This window comes from Phymastichus coffea, unplaced genomic scaffold, assembly GCF_024137745.1.
Source record: "Phymastichus coffea isolate CEN01 unplaced genomic scaffold, Cenicafe_Pcof_1.1 PCOF00120, whole genome shotgun sequence".
Classification (NCBI taxonomy): domain Eukaryota; kingdom Metazoa; phylum Arthropoda; class Insecta; order Hymenoptera; family Eulophidae; genus Phymastichus; species Phymastichus coffea.
The window spans coordinates 510,307-524,508 of record NW_026706931.1 but is presented as its reverse complement, the minus strand read 5'-3'; the positions used below and the strand labels follow the sequence as shown (position 1 = coordinate 524,508).

The 14,202-nt window shown below is 38.1% G+C and overlaps 5 protein-coding genes across 10 annotated transcripts; 4 read left to right on the top strand and 1 right to left on the bottom strand.

Moving 5' to 3' along the window:
* Window positions 1–332: 332 nt before the first annotated feature.
* Window positions 333–1,952, top strand: LOC131671203 (uncharacterized). Its single transcript, XM_058947453.1, has 4 exons — window positions 333–674; window positions 809–976; window positions 1,048–1,418; window positions 1,450–1,952. Exons 1-4 carry the CDS (start codon window positions 566–568, stop codon window positions 1,945–1,947), a joined length of 1,146 nt encoding a protein of 381 aa, XP_058803436.1. The 5' UTR covers window positions 333–565; the 3' UTR covers window positions 1,948–1,952.
* A 143-nt stretch (window positions 1,953–2,095) lies between these two features.
* Window positions 2,096–3,213, top strand: LOC131671166 (follicle cell protein 3C-1). The gene is made up of 4 exons (XM_058947403.1): window positions 2,096–2,234; window positions 2,304–2,609; window positions 2,693–2,764; window positions 2,943–3,213. The coding sequence occupies exons 2-4, from the start codon at window positions 2,310–2,312 to the stop codon at window positions 3,054–3,056; spliced, it is 486 nt and encodes a 161-aa protein (XP_058803386.1). The 5' UTR covers window positions 2,096–2,234; window positions 2,304–2,309; the 3' UTR covers window positions 3,057–3,213.
* Window positions 3,214–3,259: 46 nt separating this feature from the next.
* LOC131671163 (zinc finger protein 252-like) lies at window positions 3,260–7,781 on the top strand. Of its 5 annotated transcripts, none has more exons than XM_058947395.1 (8): window positions 3,260–3,583; window positions 3,679–3,733; window positions 4,308–4,800; window positions 4,865–5,642; window positions 5,959–6,095; window positions 6,173–6,488; window positions 6,746–6,849; window positions 6,914–7,781. In XM_058947395.1, the coding sequence occupies exons 3-8, from the start codon at window positions 4,375–4,377 to the stop codon at window positions 7,724–7,726; spliced, it is 2,574 nt and encodes an 857-aa protein (XP_058803378.1). In that variant the 5' UTR covers window positions 3,260–3,583; window positions 3,679–3,733; window positions 4,308–4,374; the 3' UTR covers window positions 7,727–7,781. The 5 variants fall into 5 exon arrangements, with proteins under 5 accessions (XP_058803378.1, XP_058803379.1, XP_058803381.1 ...); XM_058947399.1 differs by having other exon boundaries at window positions 3,261–3,733; window positions 4,865–5,113; window positions 5,183–5,642; XM_058947396.1 differs by lacking the exon at window positions 3,679–3,733.
* Window positions 7,782–7,966: 185 nt separating this feature from the next.
* Window positions 7,967–10,126, top strand: LOC131671165 (voltage-gated purine nucleotide uniporter SLC17A9). Its single transcript, XM_058947402.1, has 8 exons — window positions 7,967–8,195; window positions 8,312–8,658; window positions 8,723–8,896; window positions 8,986–9,118; window positions 9,228–9,324; window positions 9,397–9,562; window positions 9,646–9,804; window positions 9,882–10,126. Exons 1-8 carry the CDS (start codon window positions 8,158–8,160, stop codon window positions 10,019–10,021), a joined length of 1,254 nt encoding a protein of 417 aa, XP_058803385.1. The 5' UTR covers window positions 7,967–8,157; the 3' UTR covers window positions 10,022–10,126.
* Window positions 9,989–12,710, bottom strand: LOC131671164 (elongator complex protein 3). Of its 2 annotated transcripts, XM_058947401.1 has the most exons (10): window positions 12,478–12,710; window positions 12,349–12,380; window positions 11,923–12,164; window positions 11,653–11,856; window positions 11,321–11,574; window positions 11,059–11,248; window positions 10,764–10,981; window positions 10,447–10,707; window positions 10,206–10,387; window positions 9,989–10,126 (listed from the first exon to the last, which is right to left on the bottom strand). In XM_058947401.1, the coding sequence occupies exons 2-10, from the start codon at window positions 12,365–12,367 to the stop codon at window positions 10,053–10,055; spliced, it is 1,644 nt and encodes a 547-aa protein (XP_058803384.1). In that variant the 5' UTR covers window positions 12,368–12,380; window positions 12,478–12,710; the 3' UTR covers window positions 9,989–10,052. The 2 variants fall into 2 exon arrangements, with proteins under 2 accessions (XP_058803384.1, XP_058803383.1); XM_058947400.1 differs by having other exon boundaries at window positions 12,349–12,710.
* Between the last annotated feature and the right edge of the window lie 1,492 nt (window positions 12,711–14,202).

Below are 14,202 nucleotides of genomic sequence, written 5' to 3'. Positions count from 1 at the left end.
AATAATTTATTGATAATCTTTCAAGATAAATACCCACACCCGGTGTATAATTATGTTTTGACAATAATTTTATTTTAATATTTATTTTAATATAGTATGAAACATTTATATTTTCAAAATCTTGATTTTACAATAAACTATGCCTATGCACAGCATTTAAAAATAAAAATATAATTTTTGTTTTGAAATCTTACTGTCGGTAATACAGAACGATTGTGTACTCATCGCAGGTGGCAGTATGAAGCTGTGCAGAGCCTATATTAATCGCAGTTCTACTCCAAACTTAACACATCCATAAATATATATATATATGAATACACGTGTTTTTATTTTGTACTTTCTAGCGGATGTTTTGAGGTAATAACGTAAATAAAGCCATTTCCAGTTAGAGTATAAAATAGTGTCGATATTGTCAAAGATAAAAGTTAACTGTGTTGTAAATTATCGTTAAATGTATGAATAAGTCTAATCTGCACGCTCGATTGAAAGCGTAATCAAGGGATGCGTAATCTACACGCGCAGATATGATACCCCTACACAAGATGAGGTTTGCATAACTTGTGTAATGTTCTCAACGAAAGAGCAGTTGATAAAGAAAACAGGGAAACATGGGGTCGGACGCTTCGCCTTTTTACAACAGTTAGTCAATGAATATAACGCAAGCAAGTCTCGAGGTAGGTCTCGAAACAGTTGAGAATAATTTTAAAAAATAGATAAAAATTACAATATTATTGAAACTGACGAGTACGAATATAACGTAACCTTATTCCTCAAAACAAAATGCAGTTATCAATACTTTTTGTTTCAGAGGCAAAAGAACAAGTATTGGCTAATTTAGCAAATTTTGCATATGATCCAGTGAATTATGATTATCTTTGGAGATTGAGAATACTTGACTTATTTTTTGAAGCACTGGAAGACAATAACAATAAAATTGTTTCTTATGCTATTGGAGGAATTTGTAATATTTGTTTAGGTAAAGGAAAAGTTATAAAATCACATACTTGTGAAAGTGAAAATCTAAACATTACATTTTTTTGTTTACAGAACCATTGAGTAGAGAATATATTATTCGAAATCATGGAATAAAAAGTATTTCAACTCTCTTATCAAGTAATGAAGAATCCATAGTATTATCAGCCATAACATCTTTGATTTATTTGGATACTCCCAGCTCAAGAAATGAGATTACATCACTTGCAAATGTGAAAAGAATCACTGAATTATCTAAGAGCATAAATCCTAGAATAAAAAACATAGCAATTATATTCTTGAAAGATTTGTGCAATGTTAATTTCAGCACTCAATTACATTTAAGGAAGATAGCAACAGCAAACAAGAAAACTAGTCAGAACAAAACTTGTGATACAAATAAAAGCACAAATACTACAACAAGTACAACTGCAACTGCAAGTACAAGTAGTACGCCTTATTAAAAGTTATTAAAACAAAAAAGCAATGAAAAAAGCAAAAATGTTTCGCACAATACTTGCCTCGGCAAAAAAATATTGTAGCAAAACACCCTCTAGTTCAAGTGCAACAGCAACTCTGGAAGACCTTAAAATTGGAAATAGAGTTTCGATTCAAAGAACAGTAACCGAAGATGATGTTCTTGGATTTGCTCAACTAACTAATGATTATAATCCAATACATATAAATTCAACCAAAAATATTGTTCATGGAGCCTTTTTGAATGGACTTTTATCTGGTATTCTTGGTACCAAATTGCCTGGACCTGGTACAGTTGTAGTAGAACAAATACTACGCTACCCAAAACCATGTTATGTTGGAGACACTGTTGAAATTTCTGTTGAGATAACATCAGTAAGAAAAATAGTTAAATGTAAATATACTTGTGTAGCAAACTCAGAAAGAATTGTAATGGAAGGGGAAGCTAAGTTAGTAACAAATGCAAATAAAACTCAAAAGATCATATTTACAAAATAAACGATTAAATAAGTAGGCACATTTGTTTGAATATTATATTATGAAGTTTATTTAACATATAAGATTATGAAGAGTAATGTACATATTAAAGTGGGCCTCAATATACATATGAATGTGAATGTTACATCAGCCATTTAACGAATATGCAAAGCAAGCACTTTCATTCCATACATTTTGATTTCAACATTTCAATACACAAAGTTTGGTAAGAGGATAAAGCAAGAAAGAACTTTAAGCAGATCATTTGTACTCAATTCATCAAAGCTACTACATTCATTAAAATTTTAGTGAGTATCCACTATTCCACGATTTTATCACAAGTATTTTGATAAATTAATCATTTACTGACTTCTTAGGTAAACATGTATCAGTTCTTTGGTATACTATTACTAGTATCACTAATACATGGACACGAGGACAATTCAATCACAGAAACCATACCACCAATAGTAATGACTACAACAACAGAAATACCAGTTACTACGATAAAATCAGAACCATCATTAATTCCATGTAGTTGTGGTGTTTTCTTGAGTGGTCAATTAAAAAAAGGAAACAAAATATCACCCAGTGGAAATCCAGCTCTTCTTCATGAAATGAGTGAAACATACCCATGTACAAGTGCTGGAAATAAAATGTGCATTAACAAATGCTTAGATATGGTGAGAAAATTTTGAATTACCTACATCAATTTACCTATTTCTATTCAAATGCATTAAAAAAATAATTTATTGTATTGTTTCAGATTGTAAAACACTTACCCAACAGTCCAAATATTCTTTGTGGATCTATTGAAAGGGATATTCATAAAGAAAGAGTAAATTTATTTAAATAATTTATTTGTCAATTAGTTAATATTTTTCATTTATATTTACAATTTTATTAACTATACCATAAAAGTATTTTTTTAATTGAAAGATTTAAAAAAATAATGTTATAAACAATTTAATGGATATTTGTAATATCAAAAACATAAAAATAACAATTTATTGCAGGCATACTTATTCATCAAAAACTGCAAAGACGAATGGGTAAATACAAACTTATCTGCTGGTCGAGAATATTGCTGCAAGGATGGCCTACCTTACAAGTGTCCTCTTTTGAGCTGAATCCTCTAGCTAAAATGAATATTTATATCGTTATTTTTTTATACTACTATCGATAATTAGAACTAAGCTTTTTATATAACATGACATTGAATAATAAAAGTCCAGATAACGTTTTAATAGACATTGTCGATTTTATTTAAATATTCGTTTAACCATTTTGAAAACGTTTACTGACATTTAACAGCCAGCTCATCAAATGAAAATCTGCCCCGCTCCAAAACGTGCCTCTATATTTAGTGGAGGTCGGCGCGTGCAAGTTCGAGCAGCCAAGAATACGAAAGCTGCGCTGCTATCGGCAGCCTCGTCGTCGTAATCGAATGTAAAGTTTGAATTAGGAGAAAAAACGAGAAGATGTAACTGTGTCTTTGATTGAGAAAAAGGAGAAGAAAAATAAGCGCGAGTGTTAAGTGGTATTATTGAACAATACGAGCAGGACGCTCGACAACGTTGAACTAACAACCGCACGATCTCATCTTGTACTTCCCGACGATTATAATTTTGGGCCGAAAATAGTTGGGACGAGCTGCGTAAGAAGTGTGCAGTCTACTAGACGGCTAAACTCATTCATACGCTTTGAAAAAGTGCTATTGATAGGTTTTTAAGCCATATGTCAATTCGACAGTTTAGCCACAGTCTGGGCATCGACTCGACGCTGATGATTATAAATAAACCTTTCTGTATGTATTAAATAAGCAACCCACGTTGTTGTTTTTTTGTCTCTGTGCGTGTTTCGCGATTACGTATTCTTTAGCTGTCGATCGTTTGTTTGTTGTTCGTTTGTTTTTTCTTCGCTTGTGCCTTGCCAAATCGGTAGCTTCGAAGGTCTTTTTTTATACAACTGCATTTTCGTGAAATAATATGATAGAGCATTACTTAATCGCCTGGCATACGAGAATTTCCGTTCGATTAACAAGGCGCGAAGCTGCAAAAACGATGACGCCGTCTTTTATTCGGTGGGTATTTATGAAATAATTGTCGATAAAACTGTTGCCGAGCTGGTTCTCTGTACTACGTCAACTTAATCGAGATTGATTATTATATTACAAAAGCTGCGTGGACGTTGTTTCATTTTGTCGGTGTTACTTATTCCTTTGTCGAAGCGGTTCGAATCAGCACGGAATCCTCGCGAAGATATTGACACGTTGCATTTGTCATTAACATTTGATTGTTATATATACGCACCAGATTCAATCGTCATTCATTAAAACATTGAAAAAGCCAGCCTGAAATTCTGAAATGGTCTTCGAGCAGGCTCGCCAATAAGGATGCGCTAGCAAATTGCACTCGGCAGGCAATCGTCTCGATCGAGAAGGAAAAGATGTGTGCTCGCTTGCTGGCATGTCCGTTATGCTCGCAACCGGGTTTCCTGACACTGGATTCACTGCGAGCTGGTCTTGTCAGTGTGTCGACGCGTCCACTGGCGTGCCCAGTTTGCAACGAAGTGCTACTGGGTATCGACAAGCTGACCATTCACTTGTTCGGCCACACGGTCAGTTCCGGTAACACACCAGTCGGCGGCGGCAACGAGTCCGCCAAGCTCATCGAGAACGCCAACAACGCCCAAATCGTGCGCAGCGCCATTCAGTCGTGGAATGTGCTGGACGCGAACAACGTCCAGGTGAAGGATACCAGCAGAGATAACACGGGCAGTGGGATCTACATACCCATCGACGAGATCGAGACTTTTCGCAACCTGACGACCATCAAGGACGGGAGTGGCATGATTCCGGTGCAGAGCGCACAGGCAATGCTTGCAAGCTCCGGGGAATCGAGCGGAAGCTAATGTCGTTTGTTTGGTGTGCACGCAGAACGGCGCGCAGAACGGCCCGAGCCAGGTGATTTTCCTGCAGAACGTCGGCTCTCAACCCAAGCTATTCTCGGCAGACCTGATGGAGCCGATAGTCAAGCCGCACGAGCAGGCGAGCCTCTATCAGACGATCCAGGCGGCGACGGGCGTAGCTTGCAACGGCATGGCGGAGCCGAACGCGAGTGCCGATCTGATAGAGCTCGGGGCTCCAAGCCGTGCCGCTGAACTCGAGCAGCAGCAAAGTGCACGGGTATCGCTGCCGAGCGACGAGTGCCGAAGCCTTCGGTTTCTTGACGAGGGCGCGATTTCTCTGTTCCAGGCCTCGTGGCGCGAAGGCGCGAAGCCCAGCGAGTCCTCTCCCGCGTTCCCCCAGAGATCCCACACGGACCGCCTCGAGGAGCTCGTCAAATCCGCTCAGATCAGCTCCTCGCCGCTGGGCACATTCCACGAGGCGTACGACTGCTCGAGGCCCGCCTCGCCGAAGGCGGCCGAGGCGACGGCGACGAGCAGCGGCAAGCCGGTCGTCAAATCCACCCAGATACTCGCGGCCGGCGAGCGCATGGAGCGCTGCAACGTCTGTGGCATCAGCTTCCCGGGGCGCAACGTCTTGATTCTGCACAAGCAGCTCGTGCACATGATCAAAGAAAAGGACGCGAGCGTGTCGCCGGACGACCTCATGAAGAATTATCCGTGCCACCTGTGCACCAAGGTCTTCAAGATGCGCGGCAGTCTGATGGTCCACATGAGAGTCGCTCATCCCGGAGTCCATGTGCCAAGAGGTATTTACAAGATGAGTTACTTTTCTATCCTGCGTATGCATCAGAAGAGGATGCGCAAGTCAAGTTGAATTTGCCGCTTTTCTCTCTCTCTCTCTTCCCTTTTTTTACTCTGGCTCACTGTCTTTCTGTTCTGTTCTGTTCTTTCAAGTTGATCGAATAAAGCCAACATTCATAACCACGAGATTATCCAGTGATTATTTTGTATTTTTCTTTCTCTTAACGACTCGCCACGGAGCGACCTCGCCACTCGGTGCCGTCGGTTCGCGCACTCGATATTGTCGATCGTCGTCATAATGCAAAAACCATTTGAACGCAGCGTCGAAGCCGGCCCCGAAGCCGATTCAAGAGCCAACTCAAGAGCCGATTCCAGAGCCGATTCAAAACGACGAGCCAGCGAGCGACGAGCCCGAGGGCAACTACATCTGCCCGACGTGCGGCAAGAGTTTCAAAAAGGTGAGTAATGGCAGAGCGACGTGTCTCGATCGCAATGAACCGCGTGTACAGCAACGCTACGATTGACCCGCGAGCAGGAGCACCAAGTCACCCAGCACATCAAAATCCACGACACCAAGCAGTTCGAGTGCGACATCTGCAGCAAAATGTTCACTACCAAGTACTTCCTGAAGAAGCACAAGCGCCTGCACTCGGGCGAGATGCCCTACAAGTGCAACATTTGCGACAAGACCTTCACCTTTCAGCAGTCTTATCACAAGCATCGACTCTATCACAAAGACGACAAGCCGCACACTTGCAACACTTGCGGCCGCTCTTTCAAAGAATTGTCCACGCTGCATAATCACGAGAGGATTCACACCGGCGAGAAACCCTTCTCTTGCGAAACTTGCGGTACGACGTGCGCGCCTCTCTCTCTCTCTCTCTCTCTCTCTCTCTCTCTCTCACTCTCTGCGCGTGTGTGTGTGTGTGTCTGTGGCGCGCTCGTGTACACTCGTGTACGTAGCTTCCAAAAATACGACTTAGCTTTTCTCTCACTTTGGTTGTTTTCTAACTAATATTGCCGGTATGTTCCGCAAAGGCTCAAAGTTCAATGCAGCACTTTGACGGAATTGAAAGAGGCCCATCGCGTAACCGAATTGCATTTCCAGGCAAATGTTTCCGGCAAAGGGTGTCTTACTTGGTGCACCGTCGTATTCACACTGGCGCAATGCCATACGAGTGTCTGGCTTGCGGCAAAAGCTTCAGATACAAGGTAATCCTCGACGGACCTCCGCGTTCTTCACACTGACGAAACTGCTTATGAATCTCAACGACAGGTCAGTCAAAGGACTCACAAGTGTCCAATGCAGCCGCAAGACGGCTCGGAGCAGCGATCCGGTGAGGCGTCGCAAGCTTCCTTGGACAACGACAATTTCGAGATGAGAGACACGCTGGAGATGTCGTCGCAAGACGAGCACAGCATGGACGATTCGGTGACCAGCGAAGATAATCAGTACATCTTGGTTTTGGGCAACGACGGTCAGCACGTACTGAAAAAAAAGACGGAGGTCGGCAATGAATCTAACCAAACTTCGACGAGCGAACAAACCGCCAAGCAAACAAACCAACAAGCCAACGGCGAGAGCCACGCTGTAATGAGCAATATGTGGAGCGAAGAACAGCCCCATCGAATGGAATTCAAAGAAGACAGTTGTTCCAAGAGCGAAGACGCGACTGAGAACGCCAACTTGTGGGGTGAATCGTTCAATACCAAGAACGTCAATCAACATGAAAATTCGAACGAATTGTGGAGTCAGATAGCAAAGCGAAATGCCTCAGCTGAAAAACCATTCGACAAGAACGACTCGAGCAACACGCGCGATTTCCTATCGATGATACTGGATAACGAGATGACAACTCCGTCCGCGGAAATGGAACACTTGAGGCTGTCATCGCCAGTCAACAGTTCGGAAAACAATTCGAGCGAGACCAAGGACTGCTTTCCACCGATGAACAGCAGCGCCAGTGCAGTGCAAGTGGACCACCATCATCGTGCAGATGAGACGTTCAGTAGTAGTAATCTGTCGACCCTGCAAACCATCAACGAAGACTCGCTTAAAGAGTTGTTAAACAGCATCGCCGATAAATAAGAAAGCACAATTATTCATTGTGATTCTATACTCTAACGTTTACTGCATTACCAGTCTTAAATTTGTGTTTTTGTTTTTTTTTTTTGTTTTTTGTTTTTTTTGTATGAAACCCACTTGTTATAACTCAACGTGACTTTCTTCGAAATAAAACTGTTTTTTCTATCTTACCTCAATTTTTACGAGCCACGTTAATCTGTAAGTCGCGCTCGATAAAAAGCCCGCGCAGGTCAAGATAAATCGAAACAAAGATGGTTGAGCATTCAGACCAAACATCAAGCGACTCACAATATATACAGTACATATAGGACGTACAGTGTACTCTCGGAAAAGCTAGTTGGAACCAATACAAATAGAATATAGATAAACGTTATATGTGGACACTGCGCGAGGATATCAAATGAGTTTTGGCGTTCTTTTGCCTTTCAAATCTAATGCAGATTCATGACAATGTCAATTTGTATTGGACAAGGTAGGAAACTTATTATCAACGTGTATTTTCTCTTTGAAAATTTAACATTTAGTGTTGCAATGAGAGTCAATAAATTATTTGTGCCGTAGTAGTCGATCGTAATTAATATTTTACAGAAAAGAACGCTTGAAATGGGGAATGATACTGCTGAGTGGAACTTGTCTTGTTTATGCATCAAGAACATCTGTTCCTCTCTTAGTGCCAATAATTGGAAAAGAAAGAGGATGGAGCAAACCAGACTCTGGGATAATTCTCTCCAGCTTTTTCTGGGGCTACACATTAACACAAGTGTTAGGTGGATATATCAGTGATAGAATTGGTGGACATCGTATTATGTGGATCGCTGCTGTAGGTTGGGGTACCTCCACTTTCTTCTTACCTGATATTATTAGATATTTTTCCAAAGACGATTACTCTATTCAGATTATAGCTTTTGCTAGAGTCATCAATGGAGCATTTCAAGGTAATTATTCATTTTCATAGAAGCTTTACTGTTCAGTATTTATAATCTCCCGATGTATTTTTAGGAATGCATTTTCCTAGTATGATTAGCTTAACAAGTCAGAGACTGACCGAATCAGAAAGGGCCTCATTTTTTAGCCTAGTTACTTCAGGTTCTGCATTGGGAACCCTTTTAACAGGAGTTCTAGGCTCTTATGTATTGGAGAATTATAAATGGGACACTGTTTTCAGAGTCCTAGGTAAACAATAGATATTGTTTTTATTTTGCTTGTTCATTAACTCGAAGTGATAAACAAATGATTAAAAATTGTAATTGAATTGAACTTAGGGATCATAAGTGTCGCATGGACAATGATTCTTATTTACCATTCAATGTTATTAAATGGAAGACCTACAATTAGTAAATATTCATCCAGTAATAGATTGCCAATAAGAGAGCTGATAACAAAAGCACCTTTCTGGTAATAATGGTAGATACAGTCTAATGACTTGTTTTCTTTATTAACTTTAACTGAATAACACTTGTTTTAATATAATTTATCCAATATCTAATGTAAAACATTTTTTCAGGTCTTGTGTAATTGGTCATGCATGTCAAAACAATTGTTTTTTTATTCTATTATCATGGATGCCTACATACTTTCATGACACATTTCCAGAAGTTAAAGTAACTTTTTACTTTTCTTACTTTTCTCTCAATAACTTTCTTCATAAAGAAAACAAAAACAATTATTTACAGAGTTGGATCGTAAATGTGATGCCCTGGCTGGCTTCAATACCATCTATATTTGTAGGCAGAGCACTTTCTGAGAAGCTTATAAATACTGGTTATTCTATAACGGCCACACGTAAAATTATACAAACTACTTGTTTTGCTATACAATCCATAAATTTGCTCTTTATAGGTTTGTATACAAATTTTAATAATTTTATGAAATACTTTAAGTTATTTACACTTTACTTACAAGCTTATATTTTTTCTTTCTAGCTACAACAGATTCAGCTGAGAGAGCAATTTTGTATATGACTTTAATAATTGCTGGATCAGGGTTTCACAATAGTGCAATTGTTGTCAATCCCTCGGATTTAGCCCCAAAGCATTCAGGCAGTGTTTTTGGTTTTATGAATACTGTTGGCTCAGTACCAGGTAAGAATTATAAATTTTATATTTCAAAACATGTCTATATTAGTATCAAATTTTAATTAACTTTAATGTTATTGTAGGATTTCTGGGTGTATACTTGGCTGGACATATTTTACACTTAACACACAGTTGGGCTGTTGTATTTATGTATATTTTCATTGTAGAAATAATAGGATGCTCTGTTTACCTTATATTTGGCTCTGGCAAAGCAATCTTGTAAATACCAGTATTCCTTTTACAAAACAAATTTATTAAAGAGTCTTTGACATATAAGGTCCATCTAATTCATAACCCATTTTCCTGTAGTAATTTCTAGTTCCAACTCCTGTAAACATTTAATAAATTTAATATTTTCTTCTATTTAAAATATTTAAGACAAAACAAGGCTTGTAAACACATGTTACCTGAAATAACAGCAATTTTAGTAGAACCATGTTCTTCTTTTGCAATTCGTTCTGCTTCTTCCATAAGTAGCATACCAAATCCTTGATGTTGAAACTTTGTAGGATCGCGGGCATTTACAGGAACAACGCTTCCATAGACATGAAGTTCCCTCACAATAGAACATTTTTCTTTCAATTCAGATCTACAGAATTTTATTGAAAATTAGTAAATTATAACTCCAATTATATTTATAAACAGTACCTAAATGTATCAGATGAACATTTCCTAAGTCTTAATAATCCTACTAAAATATCTTGTAACGGGTCTTCGTACGATAAAAATGTTTCCCATCCGTTATTTGCTACATAATCTCGACGTATTAGTTCAATCTCGTAAGGTTGAATTTTATTATGGATTTCTTGAATACCAACTTCTCTAGTCCTTACATCTCTACATGTGACGCCCAAGTCTTTCATTCTTTCTAAAGCTAATTCACGAAGATTACCATGTTCAACGCCTGAACTGTAATAATATTTTTTGTTAAATCACATAATAATAATTATCCTCTGAATTCATACCTTACTAGTGGCATTGGAATATCTCTTTGTACTCGATAAACTCGAGTCCATGGTGGAATGAGAGCTAATATACGTGCTATAAGATCAATAAGTGTCAGAGGAGGATAGCTTTTATATCTTCCAGTTTTCCAAAGTTCATATAAACCAGTGCCTCTTATAACTAAAGTGGGATAAATTTTCAATCCATCTGCTCTAAATGCAGGATTTTCAAAAAATTCCTAATAGTAAATAAGTTATTTAATATTAATATAAAATGAAATGAAAATCTTTATACACATCTTTCCAGTCAACTCACAATAAATTGTTCGATATCTCTTTCAATATCTACATTTGGCAAATCTGGCATCATATGGGCAATTACTTTAAAACCAGCATCTTTAGACATGGAAAAACTTTCACATACTGCACGAACTGTGTGGCCTCTGTTAGTGTCTCTGGCTACATCTTCATACACAGATTGAACTCCAATTTCAAGTCGAGTGCACCTATTTGACACATTTATTTTTAATTTACAATGACTACAAGTTAATCAATGAATAATGTTACATATTACTTACCCATAATTAAGCATATCTGAAAGATGCTTTTTTAGACAATAGTCTGGTCGAGTTTCAATTGTAATACCTATACACTTAGTTCTACTTCTTTCTGAATATTTCACAGCTTCTGCTACATTATTACTCACATGTCCTGAGAGAGCATCATGTAAATTTCTTATAAAATAATCCCTATAATCTTCCGGTAAAGACATAAATGTTCCTCCCATAACAATGAATTCGACTTTGTCAACACTGTGTCCTAATTGTTTCAACTAATGAAAAAAAATTTATTTTATTTTATTTTTACAAATAAAATATAATTAATAAGAAATGTTTAAATATTTACAAACCTGTTCTATTCTATGTCTAGTTTGAAGAAAAGGATCATAACGGGCTCTTATTGCTCTCATTGATGTTGGCTCATATCCAGTGTAAGATTGTGTAGAATATTCAAAATCTGAATCAGGACCACCAGGACAATAAACACAAATATTTCCTGTCATGTTTATGTGAGGACATCTGTGTGGCTTGCACATGAGAGCAACAACAGCAATCTGAATAGATATGATTTTTTATTTATATGTATCAATAAATTACTTTACTAACAAAATGTCAATTACCCCACTAGCAGTTCTTATAGGCTTTGCTTTGAGTTTTGGTAATAAAATGTGTTTGACATCATATGGAACTGCAGCAATAATGTCGACTAATTTAGGTGATGACGAGAGTCCATACTTTGCAGATATTTGAGTTTTTAACTTATTTAAATCCACATCTTTGTTTTCCTCATATGCATTTAAAAGCTCTCGAATGATATCAGTAATAGTCATTATCATACGAGCTTCCTTACTTTCAGTAAATTCTAACAATATATCAAAGATTTAACGGCATATTTAATAATCGTATTTTATCATTCAAAATGAAATGTTAAACTAAATTCAAATTGACTTTAAAAGTTTATATTAATGTTTTGAGAAATATATTTGATAGATATTGTACACTTGACAATTAACAAATTTAATTATCAATAAGATTTATTTATTTACCTTTCCGTTTCTTCCCCATGATTTGTACAACTCTTCGGCAGTAAATAAAAAATAATAATAAATAAACGATGTGTGACAACTAATTTTACTTTTTGATTCTTATGAATACAGATTGGGAAAACCACGCACGTTTTGGCACATTCCTCTGGATCTACCGAATCAACCAATCAAAAGTGTAAACCGTTAATGGCGGAAGTAGCGCAGATATATTAGTTAACTTCGTGTTCGTGAGACCCTCGCCACATATGCGCATACGCGCGCGTACGAGCGCATACAAACGCGTACAAATCGCTAAAAATTTTAATAGTGCCAACAACAGAAAGTTACTACTATTCCTCGCATGGCCCAAACGAACACACTTACTCCCGGGACAAACGTATCATAACCTTCAATAATATAGCGTTATGATACGTTTGTTCCGGGAGTAAGTGTGTTCGTTTGGGGCATGCGAGAAATAGTGGTAACTTTCTGTTGTTGGCACTATCAAAATTTTTAGCGATTTGTACGCGTTTGTACGCCCTCGTACGCGCGCGTATGCGCATATGTAGCGAGGGCCTGAGTAGCCAATGTATTCGACTCAGTGTTACCGACCAAAATCGGTAATGAAGCTAGACTGTTGATGATAACACCTGTCTCATTGTCAGACATCTCTGATAATAACTTGGTTCGATATATATACGTATAGTATTCCAGCTTTTTATGATAGCAGGGGTCCGGGGACAGTGTTGCCGCTGGAAAAATTGCTTTCAGGGACCGTATAAATTAAGGCACTAGATTTCTGAATGTTTGAGTTGTGTCGGCTGCTTGACCAGTGCCGTATTCACCTTATTGAACTAAAAACTTGCCGGTACCACTGCTCACACTTTTTTAGGTGATAAATAAACATAACAATGTTATTTATTGTTGACAATTAAGATTAGCTGCGTCGATTCTGTAATTGAACTAGCCTGTAATAAATAAATTACGTACAAAGTAATAAAATCAAAATAAATTATTAGGTATATACAATAACAGACTCCGAGGTTATACATTCAGTTAGAGTAAGCACTTATCTAAAATGAATACGTAGCAGGCATTGGTCGAGCAGCCAACGCAACCCAAACATTCAGAAATTGTCTGAATTTAATTCTAGGATCCCTGAGAGTTTTTCCAGCGGCAACGCTCTGCGGGGATCTTGGCCGTATGGCGGCGAACAAACAAACCAAAGGAGGGACACATGCTTATATACGAATTTTTTCATAAATTTATCAGTATGTGGCGGTCTCATGATTCCGCTCATCCACATCGAGATAGCATCGGCCAGCCACGAGCGGCAAGAAATACGCTCCCTAAGTATATAAGTTCGCATAGCGACTGACGCACTTCGAGCGTATGAGGCAGATGTTACCGGCCGTCGAGCCTCACTGACGAGTCCAGCCGGTAACATCGGGACGAAACCCTTCCTTCTTTACCGACTGCCCGAGTTTCAGCCTGGCTAGCTCACACTGCGACCAAACCTTTTCTCGAGACTCCTCGTACCAATTTACGCATGCGCGAACGACGCGCATGTAGCCAAAAGTACATCACGAAATTTAAAAATAATTTATTTTTTTTGCACAAGAAACAAATTTATGTTAATGTGAAAATATCTTAATAGATACTTACCATATTATAGTACAACCGATTACTTATTTATTTGTAAAACTTTCAAGTAGTACATTAAATTTCCACTGATTTTTAGTTTGAGCATAGAATAATTTACACGAATGTTCAATATACATGCAAGTAAGTGAGCTGAATATGTATCAAATTAAGTTTTTCTTTGTGGATGTGAAAAGAAAGGAACAAAAGAAGCAATAATAGTCCAAGAAATAA

Bases quoted from the DNA above. Each gene is read 5' to 3' on its own strand.
- LOC131671203 (XM_058947453.1), top strand. From the start codon at position 566: ATGTTCTCAACGAAAGAGCAGTTGATAAAGAAAACAGGGAAACATGGG. The intron at 977-1,047 runs GTAAAGGAAAAG...TTTTGTTTACAG, and splicing joins AATTTGTAATATTTGTTTAG to AACCATTGAGTAGAGAATAT. The intron at 1,419-1,449 runs AGTAGTACGCCT...AGTTATTAAAAC, and splicing joins CAACTGCAACTGCAAGTACA to AAAAAAGCAATGAAAAAAGC.
- LOC131671166 (XM_058947403.1), top strand. From the start codon at position 2,310: ATGTATCAGTTCTTTGGTATACTATTACTAGTATCACTAATACATGGA. The intron at 2,610-2,692 runs GTGAGAAAATTT...GTATTGTTTCAG, and splicing joins TTAACAAATGCTTAGATATG to ATTGTAAAACACTTACCCAA. The intron at 2,765-2,942 runs GTAAATTTATTT...AATTTATTGCAG, and splicing joins GGGATATTCATAAAGAAAGA to GCATACTTATTCATCAAAAA.
- LOC131671163 (XM_058947396.1), top strand. From the start codon at position 4,375: ATGTGTGCTCGCTTGCTGGCATGTCCGTTATGCTCGCAACCGGGTTTC. The intron at 5,643-5,958 runs GTATTTACAAGA...ATTTGAACGCAG, and splicing joins CGGAGTCCATGTGCCAAGAG to CGTCGAAGCCGGCCCCGAAG. The intron at 6,489-6,745 runs GTACGACGTGCG...TTGCATTTCCAG, and splicing joins CTTCTCTTGCGAAACTTGCG to GCAAATGTTTCCGGCAAAGG.
- LOC131671165 (XM_058947402.1), top strand. From the start codon at position 8,158: ATGCAGATTCATGACAATGTCAATTTGTATTGGACAAG. The intron at 8,196-8,311 runs GTAGGAAACTTA...AATATTTTACAG, and splicing joins GTCAATTTGTATTGGACAAG to AAAAGAACGCTTGAAATGGG. The intron at 8,897-8,985 runs GTAAACAATAGA...AATTGAACTTAG, and splicing joins CACTGTTTTCAGAGTCCTAG to GGATCATAAGTGTCGCATGG.
- LOC131671164 (XM_058947400.1), bottom strand. The intron at 11,249-11,320 runs GTAAGTAATATG...TGTGTCAAATAG, and splicing joins TCAGATATGCTTAATTATGG to GTGCACTCGACTTGAAATTG. The intron at 10,388-10,446 runs GTACTGTTTATA...AAAATTCTGTAG, and splicing joins TGTTCATCTGATACATTTAG to ATCTGAATTGAAAGAAAAAT.